Consider the following 13,526-nt stretch of genomic DNA (forward strand, 5'->3'; position numbering starts at 1 on the left):
TGGGCTACAGGTATGATACAGGATATAGAAACAATAGTGTTCCTGCCCCAAAGGTACCTGGATGGTAATGAAGGAAACAGACACAGAAAAATCCTTTCAGTTTTTTTCCTAATGCCTGATTAACCATCTACCTTCACAAAACATTTAAGTATAGATAGTGAGGTTGACTAGCTTACTTCATTTACTATTCCAGAATTCTACCTTTAATTTCTCTTTGTATCCCGCCCAGCACAAAATCTAACATGCAATGGTGTTAATGAACAAATGAGCAATTTTTTTTATTTTACAAATTCCACTTTTAAAAATTACTAAGTGTGGCAACAATTAATATTTCTACTCTAAAACTTAGATGCAAGGAATTGCTAAGCTCGAAACAAAGAAAAACCCAGGACACATTTTTTACATTTAAGGACACGTATATTATGAGGACAAAATCATTGTCACTTGGCTAATCCTGAGCAGTAGATGCTAATTGTTGGTAAGGAATCTCACTGAACTTCCCTATCTCTTGACCTTTCCTCTTGGCCTTGGTTCAAGGAGGTGAGTCTTGCACTGGGTTCAATTTAAGGGTTTAAAATAAATGTTTGAGGGAATTCCCTGGCTGTCCAGTGGTTAGGACTTGGCGCTTCCATTGCAGGGGGCACGGATTCGATCCCTGGTCGGGGAACTAAGATCCCACAAGCCACTCAGGGTAGCCAAAAAAAAAAAACAAGAATAAATGCTAGAGAAAAAAAAGTCTGTGGAGGGAAAAAACATCGAGATCATAGTGATGGAAGCGAGTGGCCTCTGAAAAGAAGTGGGCATGTCGGGAAGCAGGAGGCAAAGTGGAAGAGAAGCAGGTCGCTGCCTCTGTAATGCTGCTCCTGATGAGATCAGAGCAGGCCAGCAACCAAGCGCCCAACGCAGCGGTAAGTGCCTTGTCTCCTTTCACTCCTGCAACAGCTCTGTGACGTACTTATCATTCTCCCGACTCTACTGATACAGAAATTTGGGTTTAAAGAGGTTAAGCTGAGGTTAAGGTGAAGGTCTTACAGCTGGTGATGGCACAGCTGGGATTTGGAGTTTGTGTGGCCCCAGGGCCCACACTCTTAACTACCACTTCCTCTCAGCAAGTTGTACTCGTCTGTCTGTCGCTGCCCTACAGGCCCCTTGAAGGCAGACATTTTATGTGCATCTTGCAGGTAGGTTTTCTATTTTTTTTTTTATGGGAGAATATAACAATGGCTTGCCAAATCAGTTGATTTTGATTCAGGAAAGCACATCATACTCCCCAAATCCATTTTTCTTGTTATTCAGCATAATATTTATTTGAGGGTGATAACTCGTTGAATCGAGACCTATTCAGTTAGAATTTATCAAAACACTTAGCATTTATTCTTTGCCGGGCACAATTTCACTTGATCTCTGTCTATTAACTCACATGATCCTCCCAGGAGCCCTCTAAGCAGAGCAGCAGCCTACAGCCATGCAGGTTGTGACCGGTGCCCCCTAAAACTGTGCAGTTTTCAGCCTGCACAAGTTCATTTGGTGCCCTGCCTGCAACCCTCAATATACCCATTTTACAGATGGAGAAACTGAGGCATAGAGATGTCCAGTGAAACTTTCTTAGTTCAAGTTTTAATGAAACTCATGCTAACTACATAAAACTATTTAAAACTTGGTAAGATAAAACCACATTAATTCAGCCCAGTTGTGAAAGTGAGTAGGAAAACTGGTAGCATTTACTTGAAAAGTGTATGAATAGTAGACTCATTTCTAAGAATTTAGTTCTAGTACATTAAACTACATTTAACCAATTTGTTAAATACTATCAGAATGTCTATCGAAAATTACAGTCATGTTTCTTTAATGAAAGCTGATATCTCATTTACAGTCAGGAACAATTAATAAACTAATCTTAAAATTAAAAAAGAAGCTAGCTTTATTTAGTCAGTTAAATATGCCCCCTCGCAAGTCAATTGGCTAGCTTGACAATTTATTTACTAAACAATTTCTACTTAAATTACTCAAAGACTTCACCATATTCCAAATAAAGGCATTACAATTCAGAACTGAGTTCAAGTTAATAAGGTTTTTTTAATAGGATTAAGCATTCTTTCCTTAAATTTATTTATTTATTTATATATTTTTTAAATTTATGTATTTTATTTTATTTATTTTTTGCTGTGTTGGGTCTTCATTGCTGCACGCAGGCTTTCTCTAGTTGCAATGAGCACGGGCTACTCTTCGTTGCGGTGCGCGGGCTTCTCATTGCAGTGGCTTCCCTTGTTGCGGAGCATGGGCTCTAGGCACGTGGGCTTCAGTAGTTGTGGCTCACGGCCTTCAGTAGTTGTGGCCCACGGGCTCTAGAGTGCAGGCTCAGTAGTTGTGGCTCATGGGCTTCGCTGCTCCGCGGCATGTGGGATCTTCCTGGACCAGGGCTTGAACCCGTGTCCCCTGCCTTGGCAGGCGGATTCTTAACCACTGTGCCACCAGGGAAGCCCAATAAGGTTTTATTATATTGTTAAAGATTGAGTTTGGAAGGCCCTAGGCAGGAGTTCCAGAGAAAAGCATTTCTAAACTTCTGACAGAATAACTTTTTTTTAATAGTAATTCTTTTTTACTTTAATTTTTAATTTTTTATACAATTTTTAAAGGTTACTCTCCATTTACAGTTATTGCAAAATATTGGCTCTATTCCCCGTGTTATACAAGACATCCTTGAGCCTCTCTTAAACCTAAAAGTTTTTTTTTTTTTGGTCTACTTTCTAAAATAAACTGCTCAGTTAAAAAAAAAACAGTCTACAGAATTCCAAATAAAGTTTTTTTAATGCATACATTAATGAGTTGACCCTTGAACAACACAGGTTTGAACTGCGCAGATCCACTTATATGCAGATTTTTTCAATAGGAAATGCTACAGTATTGCATGATCTGTGGTTGGTTGAATGCCTGGATGTTGAACCAGGTAGACAAGGCAGAGAGCCAGCTCTAAGCTCTATGTGGACTTTCCAATGTGAGGAAGGTGGGTGGCTTTACCCCCTTGTTGATCATGGGTCAACTGTATTTATTATTATTCTTACAAAAGTGGCATTAAGTGTTGCATAGCAGTTTGGGCTTCAGTCTTCCCAGCCTCCGATATACACAGAATCACCTGGGGATCTTGTTACCGTGCAGATGCTGATCCAGTAGGTCTGGGGTGGGGCCTGAGAATCTGAATTTCTAAAATGCTCCCAGGTGAAGCCGATGCTGAAGAGTTTAGAACTCAGTCTTCAGAAGCCAGATAGTTGGAGCTAGATCAGAATTCTAGCTCTAACACTTATTAGATCTGTGTTCTTGGGCAAGGAATTTAACCTCTCTGTGCCTTAGTTTCCTCATCTGCAAAATGGAGGTAATTATAATATTCTATACATCATAGGGGTGTTGCAAGGTAAGATTAGTTAATAAATGTAAAGCAATTCAAGCAGAAAAAAACTGGCATTATACTCACATACAGTTGTAATTTGCCTTTGTCATTCAGCAATATATCCTGGGCCTCTTTCTAAGTCAGTAGAATAAAATCTACCTCATTCTTTCTAACAGCTTCCGTGGTTGGATATATGTTGATCTGCTTCATTCCAGTAGATTTTTTTTTCTATTTTTTTTAAACTGTGGTAAAATATACATAACATAAAATTGACCATTTGGACCATTTGAAATGTATATTTCAGTGGTATTAAGTACATTCACACTGTTATGTAACCATTACCACTATCCATCTCAAGAATTTTCTTCATCATCCCAAACTGAAGCCCGATACCCATTAAACAATAACTCTCCAATATCCCCCAGCCCCTGGTAACCTCTATTCTATATACTTTGTGTCTCTATGAATTTGCCTATTCTAGGTCCCTTGAATAAGTGGAATCATCCAATGTTTATCCTTTCGTGTCTCCAGTGGATTTTTTTTTTTTACTGGTACGCGGGCCTCTCACTGTTGTGGCCTCTCCCGTTTCAGAGCACAGTCTCCAGACGCGCAGGCTCAGTGGCCATGGCTCACGGGCCCAGCCGCTCCGCGGCATGTGGGATCTTCCCGGACCGGGGCACGGACCCACGTCCCCTGCATTGGCAGGCGGACTCTCAACCACTGCGCCACCAGGGAAGCCCATCCCGTGGATTTTGAAGGACATGTTTTCTCAATGGCCCTTCCTGCAGAATCCACACTCTCAATTTTGAAACCTCTGAGGAGACGGGAGTTGCCCCTCCTCATGGCCTAGGCAGGAAGTAGGTCCAACTGCTGACCTTCTATGACAGGCAACCTCTGTAGGCTTCTGACTCTGTAATTAACAAAACCCATCGTTGCTTTCATTCCCTGAGCAGCTACCCTGGGCCAGCGCTGTACCTGGTTTTGCAGGGTGTTCTCTGAGGTTGGGAAATGCAGCCTCATTTTACAGCTGCAGACACTGAGGATCAGAGAGGCTAAATGACCTGCCCGCTATTAGGGACACATGTCGGTTATAGTCAGGGCTGGCTCCAAAGCTCATGCCCTTTCCACCACCTACTAGTCTGGCAAACGAAAAAGCAAGCATTTCCAGTGTTTTTCAACAATATTCTGATTAATATAGATAGAACTTAAGTAAACCTCACAACTGGAGACTCTGATATATAGCCAAAATACCTGGGGTACTGGCTAAGCAAAAGAACTCATCACAGAAGCTCTCTTGAGCAAAAGCTTCTCATTTCTTCCTCAGCTTCCCAGATAGAGAACATTTCAACTGCACGTGTGTCTGAGTAGGTTTATGCTGCCTGCTACCGCGCAGCCTCCTTTTTCAAGGGGTCTCATTCTCATCATGAGAGTATGTTAATTTAAAATGGTAGTTAAGCAAACAAAGGACTCGGAGAACCTCAACAAACAGTTCCCTGTAGAGCTAACCCTCTCCTAAAACACTGCAGCCTTTCCCTTCGTGCTTCTGAAGGACCGAGAACACACAGAGGCAACCACTGTGATCTCTGGAATATAGAACAGAATCAAAATGCTGGTTTCATTTCTTCAGATATTTCCTGGCCAGCTAAATGGGCAAGTGGGGTGTGTGTGTGTATTCAATTCCTTTACAGAACTAGAATCAAATGTTCTAGTTTTTGATCTAGTAAAAACCTACTTTTGAATTTGCTGGGAAAATCCTCTAAACATGGCCATAACTATCCCATCTAAAACTTCTGTTTCTTTCTCCTGAGAGATGTCTTTTGTGTCTTGTTTTTGCCAAGAAGAGCTCTGTTTACATTTTGCAAAACCCTCTTCACGAGTTCGGGATCCTCTTCCCCAGGCTCACAGGTTTTGGCAGCCGCAGGCCTTCTCTGCTGCTCCGACCCCTTAAAGGAACCTTGTGCGTATGTGTGGAGCCAGGGCTGTCCCCCAGCAGCGGCAGCGGTAGGAAGGGTGTACAGTGGGTTGTGATTGTGGGATGCTATGCTTTGGGTCTGTTTTGACTAGCTGGGTGTTAAACCAGGGTGACTAGGGAAGGCTTGATAATATCACTTGAATATGAAGTGCTACCCAAAGCCACGATCTTATTCATGGTGAACACGACGAAGAAAGAAAAATAATATCCACAAGGCCTCTTGGAAGGTGTGCTGGTCAGAAGGTCAAGATTTTCCAGGTCTGATGCTTTCTGGTGACTTGGATCAAACTAGTTAACATTTCTGTGGTGATGACTAATATCCACCCCCCTACACAGTTACTACAGATTTTATTATAAGAAAAACTTCTGGTTTGTTATTATAAATAAGTCTGAAATTCAAATCACATGCAGCTCCATCTACTGAATAGCTTTGAAGGATCCACAAGAAGCAAGTGCCTTAAACACCATGGCTGTGACACAATCAAAGACTGAGGGTACATGTCACGCTAGGAGATTGTTCTTATTTTTTTTTTTTATTGCAATGAAAGCTGCTGCCTTTCTTAACTCAGACTTCGTGTCAGAAGAGGATCTGAATGTTTGATCCCTCTCTTTCAATGGTTTGTAAATATAAATCGTGCATCCATGTTCAGTGAGACTCTTTAAATTATGGCATTCATGTTATATACAGGGTCCAGAAAACCAGGGATATAAATAGAGCCATCCCTCCAGTTTTATATGCACGTCACTGCCCATCACCTACCAACCACTGGGGTAGGTGAAATATGATGTACATGGCTTCTGAGGTCCACATATTCCGCAGAGACTGTTACTGTATGTGCTAAATTCTAATTCAGTACATATTTACTGAACGTTTTTGATGTTGTGCTTGCCTTCAGCCAAGAGACAGAACTAAACAAGGGCACGAGATGAAATAGCTAGTGGCCCACCCTTCTGAAAATATTCTCATCTTTCTCTCTTCACCCCAATAACGTGTGCCTACCCAGGATGGCTCAACAAACATGTGAAAGACACAATGAAGTATATCTTTAAGGAACTTACTATCTAGTTCAGGGGAAAAGATGTGTATACATAAAAGAGCTAGAGATCAATGCAAGGTCATATAGAATTAAGCGCTAGAATGTCGTGACAAAGATGGAGCACGGACTGGAATTTTAAAGGGGGATAAAATGTCTGGTCTCATGTTAGTGAGGGTCTTCTGTGGAAGATGGAGCCTTGCGAGCTGGCCCTTGAATGAAGTGAGGAATTGAACTAATGTAAAGGACAGCAAAGTGGGCTTTTCTGACTGGAAAACAGATGAGCTCAAGCAAAGCATAGAGCTAGAATGAAAGGACTGTGCATTCTTGTTTCCCTTTGCCCTTCCTTCATATTTTTTTCTGCTGCTTCACACATTAGAGTTCCTCCACCTGCAGCTAATAGGCTGCAATTTTATAGAATAGCCACCTGTATTTTACACCATCTGTTCGGGGAATATTTTGTACATACTCTCCCATCTTTGGGGGCAGGGGAGGAGCATCATATTCAATGAGGAAAAAGTGGAATCATTAAAGAGAAGTGGCTCTCTTCCTGCCTGGCCCTTCCCTTTCTTCCCAAATGATCCAGTCATCCTAAAGTATTAGATGGGGCAGAGCAAAGTGGACATCCATGGTGCGGGAGAGAGGGTTAGGTGTGGTGTATCGGCACCCAAACAAGGTAAAGAAGGTCTCCATGCAAGAGGGAAGCCTGCCGTGGGGGTCAGAGCCCATGAGGGTGGGAGCGTCCACATATGGGGTGGCTCCGTGTGTGTGTCAGAGTCTGAGCACGATGACCAAGGCATCCTCGTGTGACAGTATCAGAGACTGAACAGAGAGGAAAGCATCCGTAAGAGGGGAGGGGTGGAGGTAAGCATAGGGAATTGATCAGATAAATAAATATATGAAGGTTTCTCACTCTCAGGGAAAGGAATTACAAATATGGAAAGGGAGAAAACTAGAATGAACGCGGTGATTTTGGGTTGGAATTGGATGTATTAGCATGAACCAGGATTTTCAAGATGGAAGGATAAATCATAGAGAGATAGAGAGACTAGATAGATGATAGACAGAAATATAGGCATAATGTGCATGTGTACATATGTACTGCAGCGTACAGACTCCCCAGTTCTTCACTTTGGGAGGCCTGGGTCTCCCCTTGCCTTTGCCTCTTAGTCAGGTGATTACAGTAAAAGATCCTAAGATGGTTCCCAATGGTCCACAACTCCTGGTACTACTCATGCCCTTGTGTAATTCCCTCCCCTCGTGTGTGACATGACCTACGACTTGCCTTCAACCAGTAGAATACAAAACTAATAAGATATCATTTATGCAATTATGCTCTATAAGATTATGTCTATCTTGCTTGGAGACTCTCTCCCTTGCTGGCTTTGATGAAGGAAGCTGCTGTGTTTAGTGACTTGCCCTGTGGAGAGGCCCACATGGCAAAAAAAAAAAAGTGGGTGCAACCTCTAGCCAGCAGCCGCCAAGAAACTGAGGCTCTCTGTCCAACAAATCCACAGAGAACTGAATTCAGTCTTCACAAGGGCTTGGAAGTGGGTCCTCCCCCAGTTGAGCCTGGAGACAAAAGCACAGCCCCAGGTGACAATTTGGGGGTCTGTGATGCAGAGGAGCAGCTAAGCCTGGCAGGGCTCCTGACCTCAGAAACCATAAGGTAATAACGGTGTGTTGTCATACGCTGCTAAATTTGTGGTCATTTGTTATGCAGCTATAGAGAGCTAGTGCGTATACTAGTACAAGTAGTATATGTACCTTAGCTCTCCCTGAGGACGCCTAAGGCAGCAGCACTCCAGCAGAAGTGATCACACCTCGTGCCCAGATTTGGGCTTCAAGGCCATTTTCAACTAAAAGGAACCATGGCTCCTTAGAGAAATGGCTGATTCCAGGACTGCAGCAGAGAAGGTACAAAATGAATCTGGAACATTTTCTTGCGCCAGAAAGTAAGAAAATGCTCAAAGAATGACGGGGACATGTCAAAAGGATATAGAAGCCAGCTTGAAAGAGCTCCCATGAACGAAATCAGGGATAATTTGAGCATCAGGATGAATGATCGTAGTAGCAGATTATGAGCCTATTGAATAAAATAAGAAGCCATGAGTCCATAGAGTTATAAGTAAATAAGCTAATGAATAAATTGAAAGTTTGATAAGAAGTGAGATATTTAGATCATTTCAAAATACTTCGTCACATAATAGTTATTAATTATAAAGAGGAAAAGAGTAACTTTATATCAGAGAAGCCTGACAGATACCACCTTTATTAAATGATTGAAGTTCACCTCATCATTAATGGGAAAGATTGAAATCATGTAGCCTGATAGTATGCACTGAGAGGAGCACAGAGATATTTGTATGAAATTCCTGCCCAAGATGCATAACTTGAGCCTACTCATGAGGAAACATCAGACAAATCCAAATTGGGGGACGCTCTAAAAATAACTTGACTGTGAACTTCAAAAGTGTCAGTGTCATGAAAGTTGAGGATAGACTAGGAACTGGCTATGGGTTCGTGACAAGTCAATGCAATGCATGATTTTGAACTGGATCCTTTGGCTGTAAACAACGTTATGGGGCAGTATGCAAATTTTGAAGAGCATGTGAGGATTAGATGGTAGCAATGTATTGGCGTTCCAATGGTCATACTTTGGTGATGTAGCAGAATATCTCTGTTTGTAGGAATTCCACACTAAAGTATTAGAAGGTGATGGGTATGACGCTGGCAACTTATTTTCAAATAGTTCAATAAAAAAAAAAAAGGTTTTTGTACTGTATTTCCAACTTCTTTGAAACTTTGTGATTGTTTCAAAATTTTAAAAAAATACATTAAATGAAGAAGAAATTCCAGTCCAGTGATTGATCTCAGAGTGTGGTCCCCCAAATAGAAACAGCAACTACTTGGGAACCTGTTGGAAATGCAAAATTCTTGGGCCCCACCCTGACTCCATACTTTAGGTGATTCTGAAGCACTCTTAAAGTTTGAGAACCACTGTACTAGTCCATTTATTCAAAATATCATTCAAAAAGCCATTGTTTTTAGTTGAGTGTAACTTGAACTATTGAATGCAAGTAAGATTGGTCTTTTTGAGTTCCTACCTCTCTTTCTGTTGATGATCCATTATAAAGCTGACAAACTTGATACTAAGTAAAGAAAGTGGAATAATAGATTTTAAAACTGTTTTGGAAAAAGAAGAAAGGAACTACTATTTATCAAGAGTATGTCCTATGCCGGGTTTCATGCTAGGTTCTTTCCCATAGGAAAGAAAATCCATAGATTTTCAGGATAGCCTCCAGAAATTTAGAAAATTAAATTGACCAGAATTCCCCATCCCAATTCAATGAATATTCTAGGTTTTTAGAAATCTATTCAACATTCATTCAATAAACATCTATTGATCGATCACCTACCGTATACCATACAGTGAGGAAAGCACTGAAAGTTATACTGCAGTAGATTCATACCCACAGTATTTGGTGTCTAGGACCAAAACCTTCACAGTACATATAATCTTTTAAATCACAGCTTTATTGAGCTATATTTCACATACCACATAATTCACCTATTCAAAGTGTACAATTCAGTTGTTTTTAGTATATTCAAAAGTTGTACAACCATCACCACAATCAATTTTAGAACATCTTCATCACCTCAGAAAGAAACCCTATACTATTAGTAGTCACTCCACATTCCCTCCTCCCAGCCCCTGGCAACCACTAATCTACTTTCTGTCTCTATAGATTGGCCTACTTTGGACGTTTCATATAAATAGAATCATAAAATATGTGGTCTTTTGTGACTGGCTTCCTTCCCTTAGCATAATGTTTTCAAGGTTCATCCATGGTGTGGCATGTGTCAGAATTTCACTCCCTTTTATTGCTGAATGCCATTCCATTGTATGGCTATACTACCTTTATCCACTCAACCATTGGTGGACATTTGGATTGTTTCCAACTTTCAACTGTTATGAATAATGCAGCTATGACATTTGTGAACAAGTTTTTATGTGAACATATGTTTTCATTCCTTTTGGTAATATACCTAGGAGTAGAATTGCTGGGTCATATGATAGCTCCATGTTTAACTTTTTTTTTTTGCTGTATAACTGGCTTCATTTATTTATTTATAATTAGTTTTTTTAATTGGAGTATAGTTGATTTACAGTGTTTATGTTTAACTTGAGGACCCACCATACTCTTTTTCACAGTGTCTGCCCCATATTGCATTCCTACCAGCAGTGTATGAGGGTTTCAATCTTTCCACATCCTCAGCAACACGCTACCCGAATATGTAGTCTTTGCATCATAATCAAACTGAAAAAAATTCATTCTTAAGATAAAAGTCATGGGGTGGGTTAGAAAGACCTGGAATCAAGTATTATGAAACTAGCTTGTTCGTAGCATCAGGAAGGTTCTAAGGAGTGCCTACTAGGTGTAGGGCACTGTAATAGGAAATGGGCTCTTTTGAGGTATTTCTCGTGGCTTGTTAAGCAAATGGGACACCTATGACTCAGATTTCCCTGGCAAGTCAGGAAGTATCTCAGGATCTCTACATCTGGTTCTACAGGCAGAGCAGTGTGACTGAAAAAACTGGTGCTTCCAATCACCCACTGTGGGCAGTGGGCAGAGGCAAATATAACAGTTTTAAAATTTTTTAAATTTTTATACAATTTTTAAAGGTTACTTTCCATTTACAGTTATTACAAAATATTGGCTATGTTCCTGTGTTGTACAATACATCCTTGAGCCTATTTTATACCCAGTAGTTTGTACCTCCCTCTTCCCTCCCTTTATTCCCCCCTCCCACTGGTAACCATGAGTTTGTTCTCCATATCTGTGAGTCTGCTTCTTTTATGTTATATTCACTAGTTTGTTGTATTTTTTAGATTCCACATATAAGTGATATGATACAGTATTTGTCTTTCTCTGTCTGACTTATTTCACTTAGCATAACCTCCAGGTCCATCCATGGTGCTGCAAATGGCAAAATGTTGTTCTTTTTTGTGGCTGAGTAGTATTCCATTGTATATATGTACGACATCTTTATCCATTCATCTATTGATGGACACTTAGGTTGTTTTCATGTCTTGGCAATTGTAAATAATGCTGCTATGAACATTGGGTTGCATGTATCTTTTTGAACTAATGTTTTTGTTTTTTCCAGATATATACATAGGAGTAGAATTGCTGGGTCATATGGTAGTTCTATTTTTAGTTTTTTAAGAAACCTCCATACTGTGTTGCACAGTGGCTGCACCAATTTGCACCCAGCAACAGTTCCTTGGGTTTCCCTTTTCTCCACATCCTCACATTGTGGTTCTGAAATAATAACAGTTTTCCGCTCCTCAGGGAGCCAGACAGAAGCAAGACAGCAAGGCCCATCCAGGACATCTGTAATTGGCCTGAATTTTCAGCTCTGAGTTCAGATCAGCCTTTGGGCCACCAAATGGTCACCCATTAGCCAGATCTCACCCACAGAAGTGTTTTGTTCGGCCCGTGTCATGTTTCAAGCATTCTGATTTGAATTCCTTTACGTCTCTAGTCTGTTACAACTCCCACTGATCTCTATTGTTTTATACCGCATTGTCTTCACTCTTTTACATTATCATCTGGCTCCTGGGAGTATTTGAATGTGCACATCCTGCTTTGGATGATGTCTTAGTCATATGGTTAATGCCAAAGCAAATAGTCACATATCTACACTGCACTGTCAACAAGAAGCAGTAACTAAGCAGATTATTGTGCAGCATGCTACGTAAAGAACAATACATAGATGGGACCTGTACCTACTTGGACCTTAGAGACTAAAATAAACCACACTGACACAGACAGATATTCATGTGGCCGATAGAGAATGGAAAAAGACATACAGACCATGAAAATAGACATGATGGAGGGCAGCCCTGGGCCCGACAGCACAGCCAAACCTGTGACAGGGCTCCTGCTTACATGTGCATTCTAAAAACGGATTTCTTTACAAAAGATACTCTTCCCAGATTATTAGTATTTGCTGGTTATAACTCCATAATATGATTTGTAAGACTTGTGAAATTCCAACACTCTTCAGTAATGCAAGCGTGTTTTTTTCTTTCAGAGTTCTCTAATGGCAGGTGTGGCCACTAAAATGATCAGCTGTGTGATTAGAAATGCAATTTGAAGCAAAGTCCATGCATCCTTAGATGCTACTGGTGCCCTGACCAGTTCTTCTTACCTGCCGGTGTTCCCATCTCAGGCTGCCATGAGCGTTGGTTACCAAGGGCTCACTCCACACCCTTCTCCAGAGAACTACCCTCTCCTGAAGGGAGCCTCCTTGCCCAGAGATGCCCAGGATGTTATGCTCCCCCCAGGGAGGAAGGTGGTCTGCGGTTAATGAGTGATTAATACAGGTTCTAAAAGTCCTGGACTCTTGCCTAAGGAGAGGGCAATTCTGTCGTGCTATACGCTCTCCAGCTCCCCAAGCGGAAGCCAGACTTCATGGAACCTTCATTTTTTCCTGGCTTCTTCCCCTGCACTGTCCTGCTTCCCTTATTCCCTAACAGATTTCACTTGAGAGCACTCTCCCCCCAAAAGTCACCTGCATCAGAAACCCCATCTCAGGGTCTGCTTCTAGGAAACCTGATATAAGAGCCCTGACCTATCCCACAAAGTTATCCTCATGGAGTCAGATTTTTAAATGGTTGTTAAAGTGTAATACACATGACATTAGGCATGTAATGGTTAAAAAGTAACAGCCCTGAACTGTGGCAGCCAAGGTGACCCTCTAATAGTGTCCTTAAGGCAGCTTTATGGCACTTATGCTTCTGCTCAGTGGAAGAGCGATTTCAATTCATACCCTAATTATAAAATTACTTTTCCATCAAACCAGAGTGCTCCCCCCCCCACTTCTTTTTTTTTTACTGAAGTGTGGTTGGAGCCCAGAGGGAGAGAGAGAGTAAACTATAAAATAATGAAGACAAGTCGTGAATCTAGATTTGCTTTATCGATGTATAAAATTTACATAACATGTGAGCTCTGCATCTTATGGAAAAGTACATTCAAATAAAAAGCACTGCAGTTTTGATGAGGGAGAGATGTGTTACCGTATCACTCTAGCTTCCACCATCCACAGTATACTTAATCTTTTCAAC

General features: G+C 41.1%; 1 protein-coding gene across 1 annotated transcript in view; it reads left to right on the forward strand.

Moving 5' to 3' along the window:
• Positions 1-802: 802 nt before the first annotated feature.
• Positions 803-13,526, forward strand: part of LOC103072766 (ran-binding protein 9-like) — a gene marked incomplete at its 3' end in the record, with an annotated part of 78,244 nt that continues 65,520 nt past the window's right edge. Inside the window, 1 exon segment of the mRNA XM_082931213.1 lies at positions 803-908. Coding sequence (XP_082787339.1) covers positions 803-908 — 106 coding nt within the window.

Source organism: Lipotes vexillifer, unplaced genomic scaffold (genome assembly GCF_000442215.2).
Source record: "Lipotes vexillifer unplaced genomic scaffold, Lipotes_vexillifer_v1.1 scaffold863, whole genome shotgun sequence".
In the NCBI taxonomy this organism is placed as follows: domain Eukaryota; kingdom Metazoa; phylum Chordata; class Mammalia; order Artiodactyla; family Lipotidae; genus Lipotes; species Lipotes vexillifer.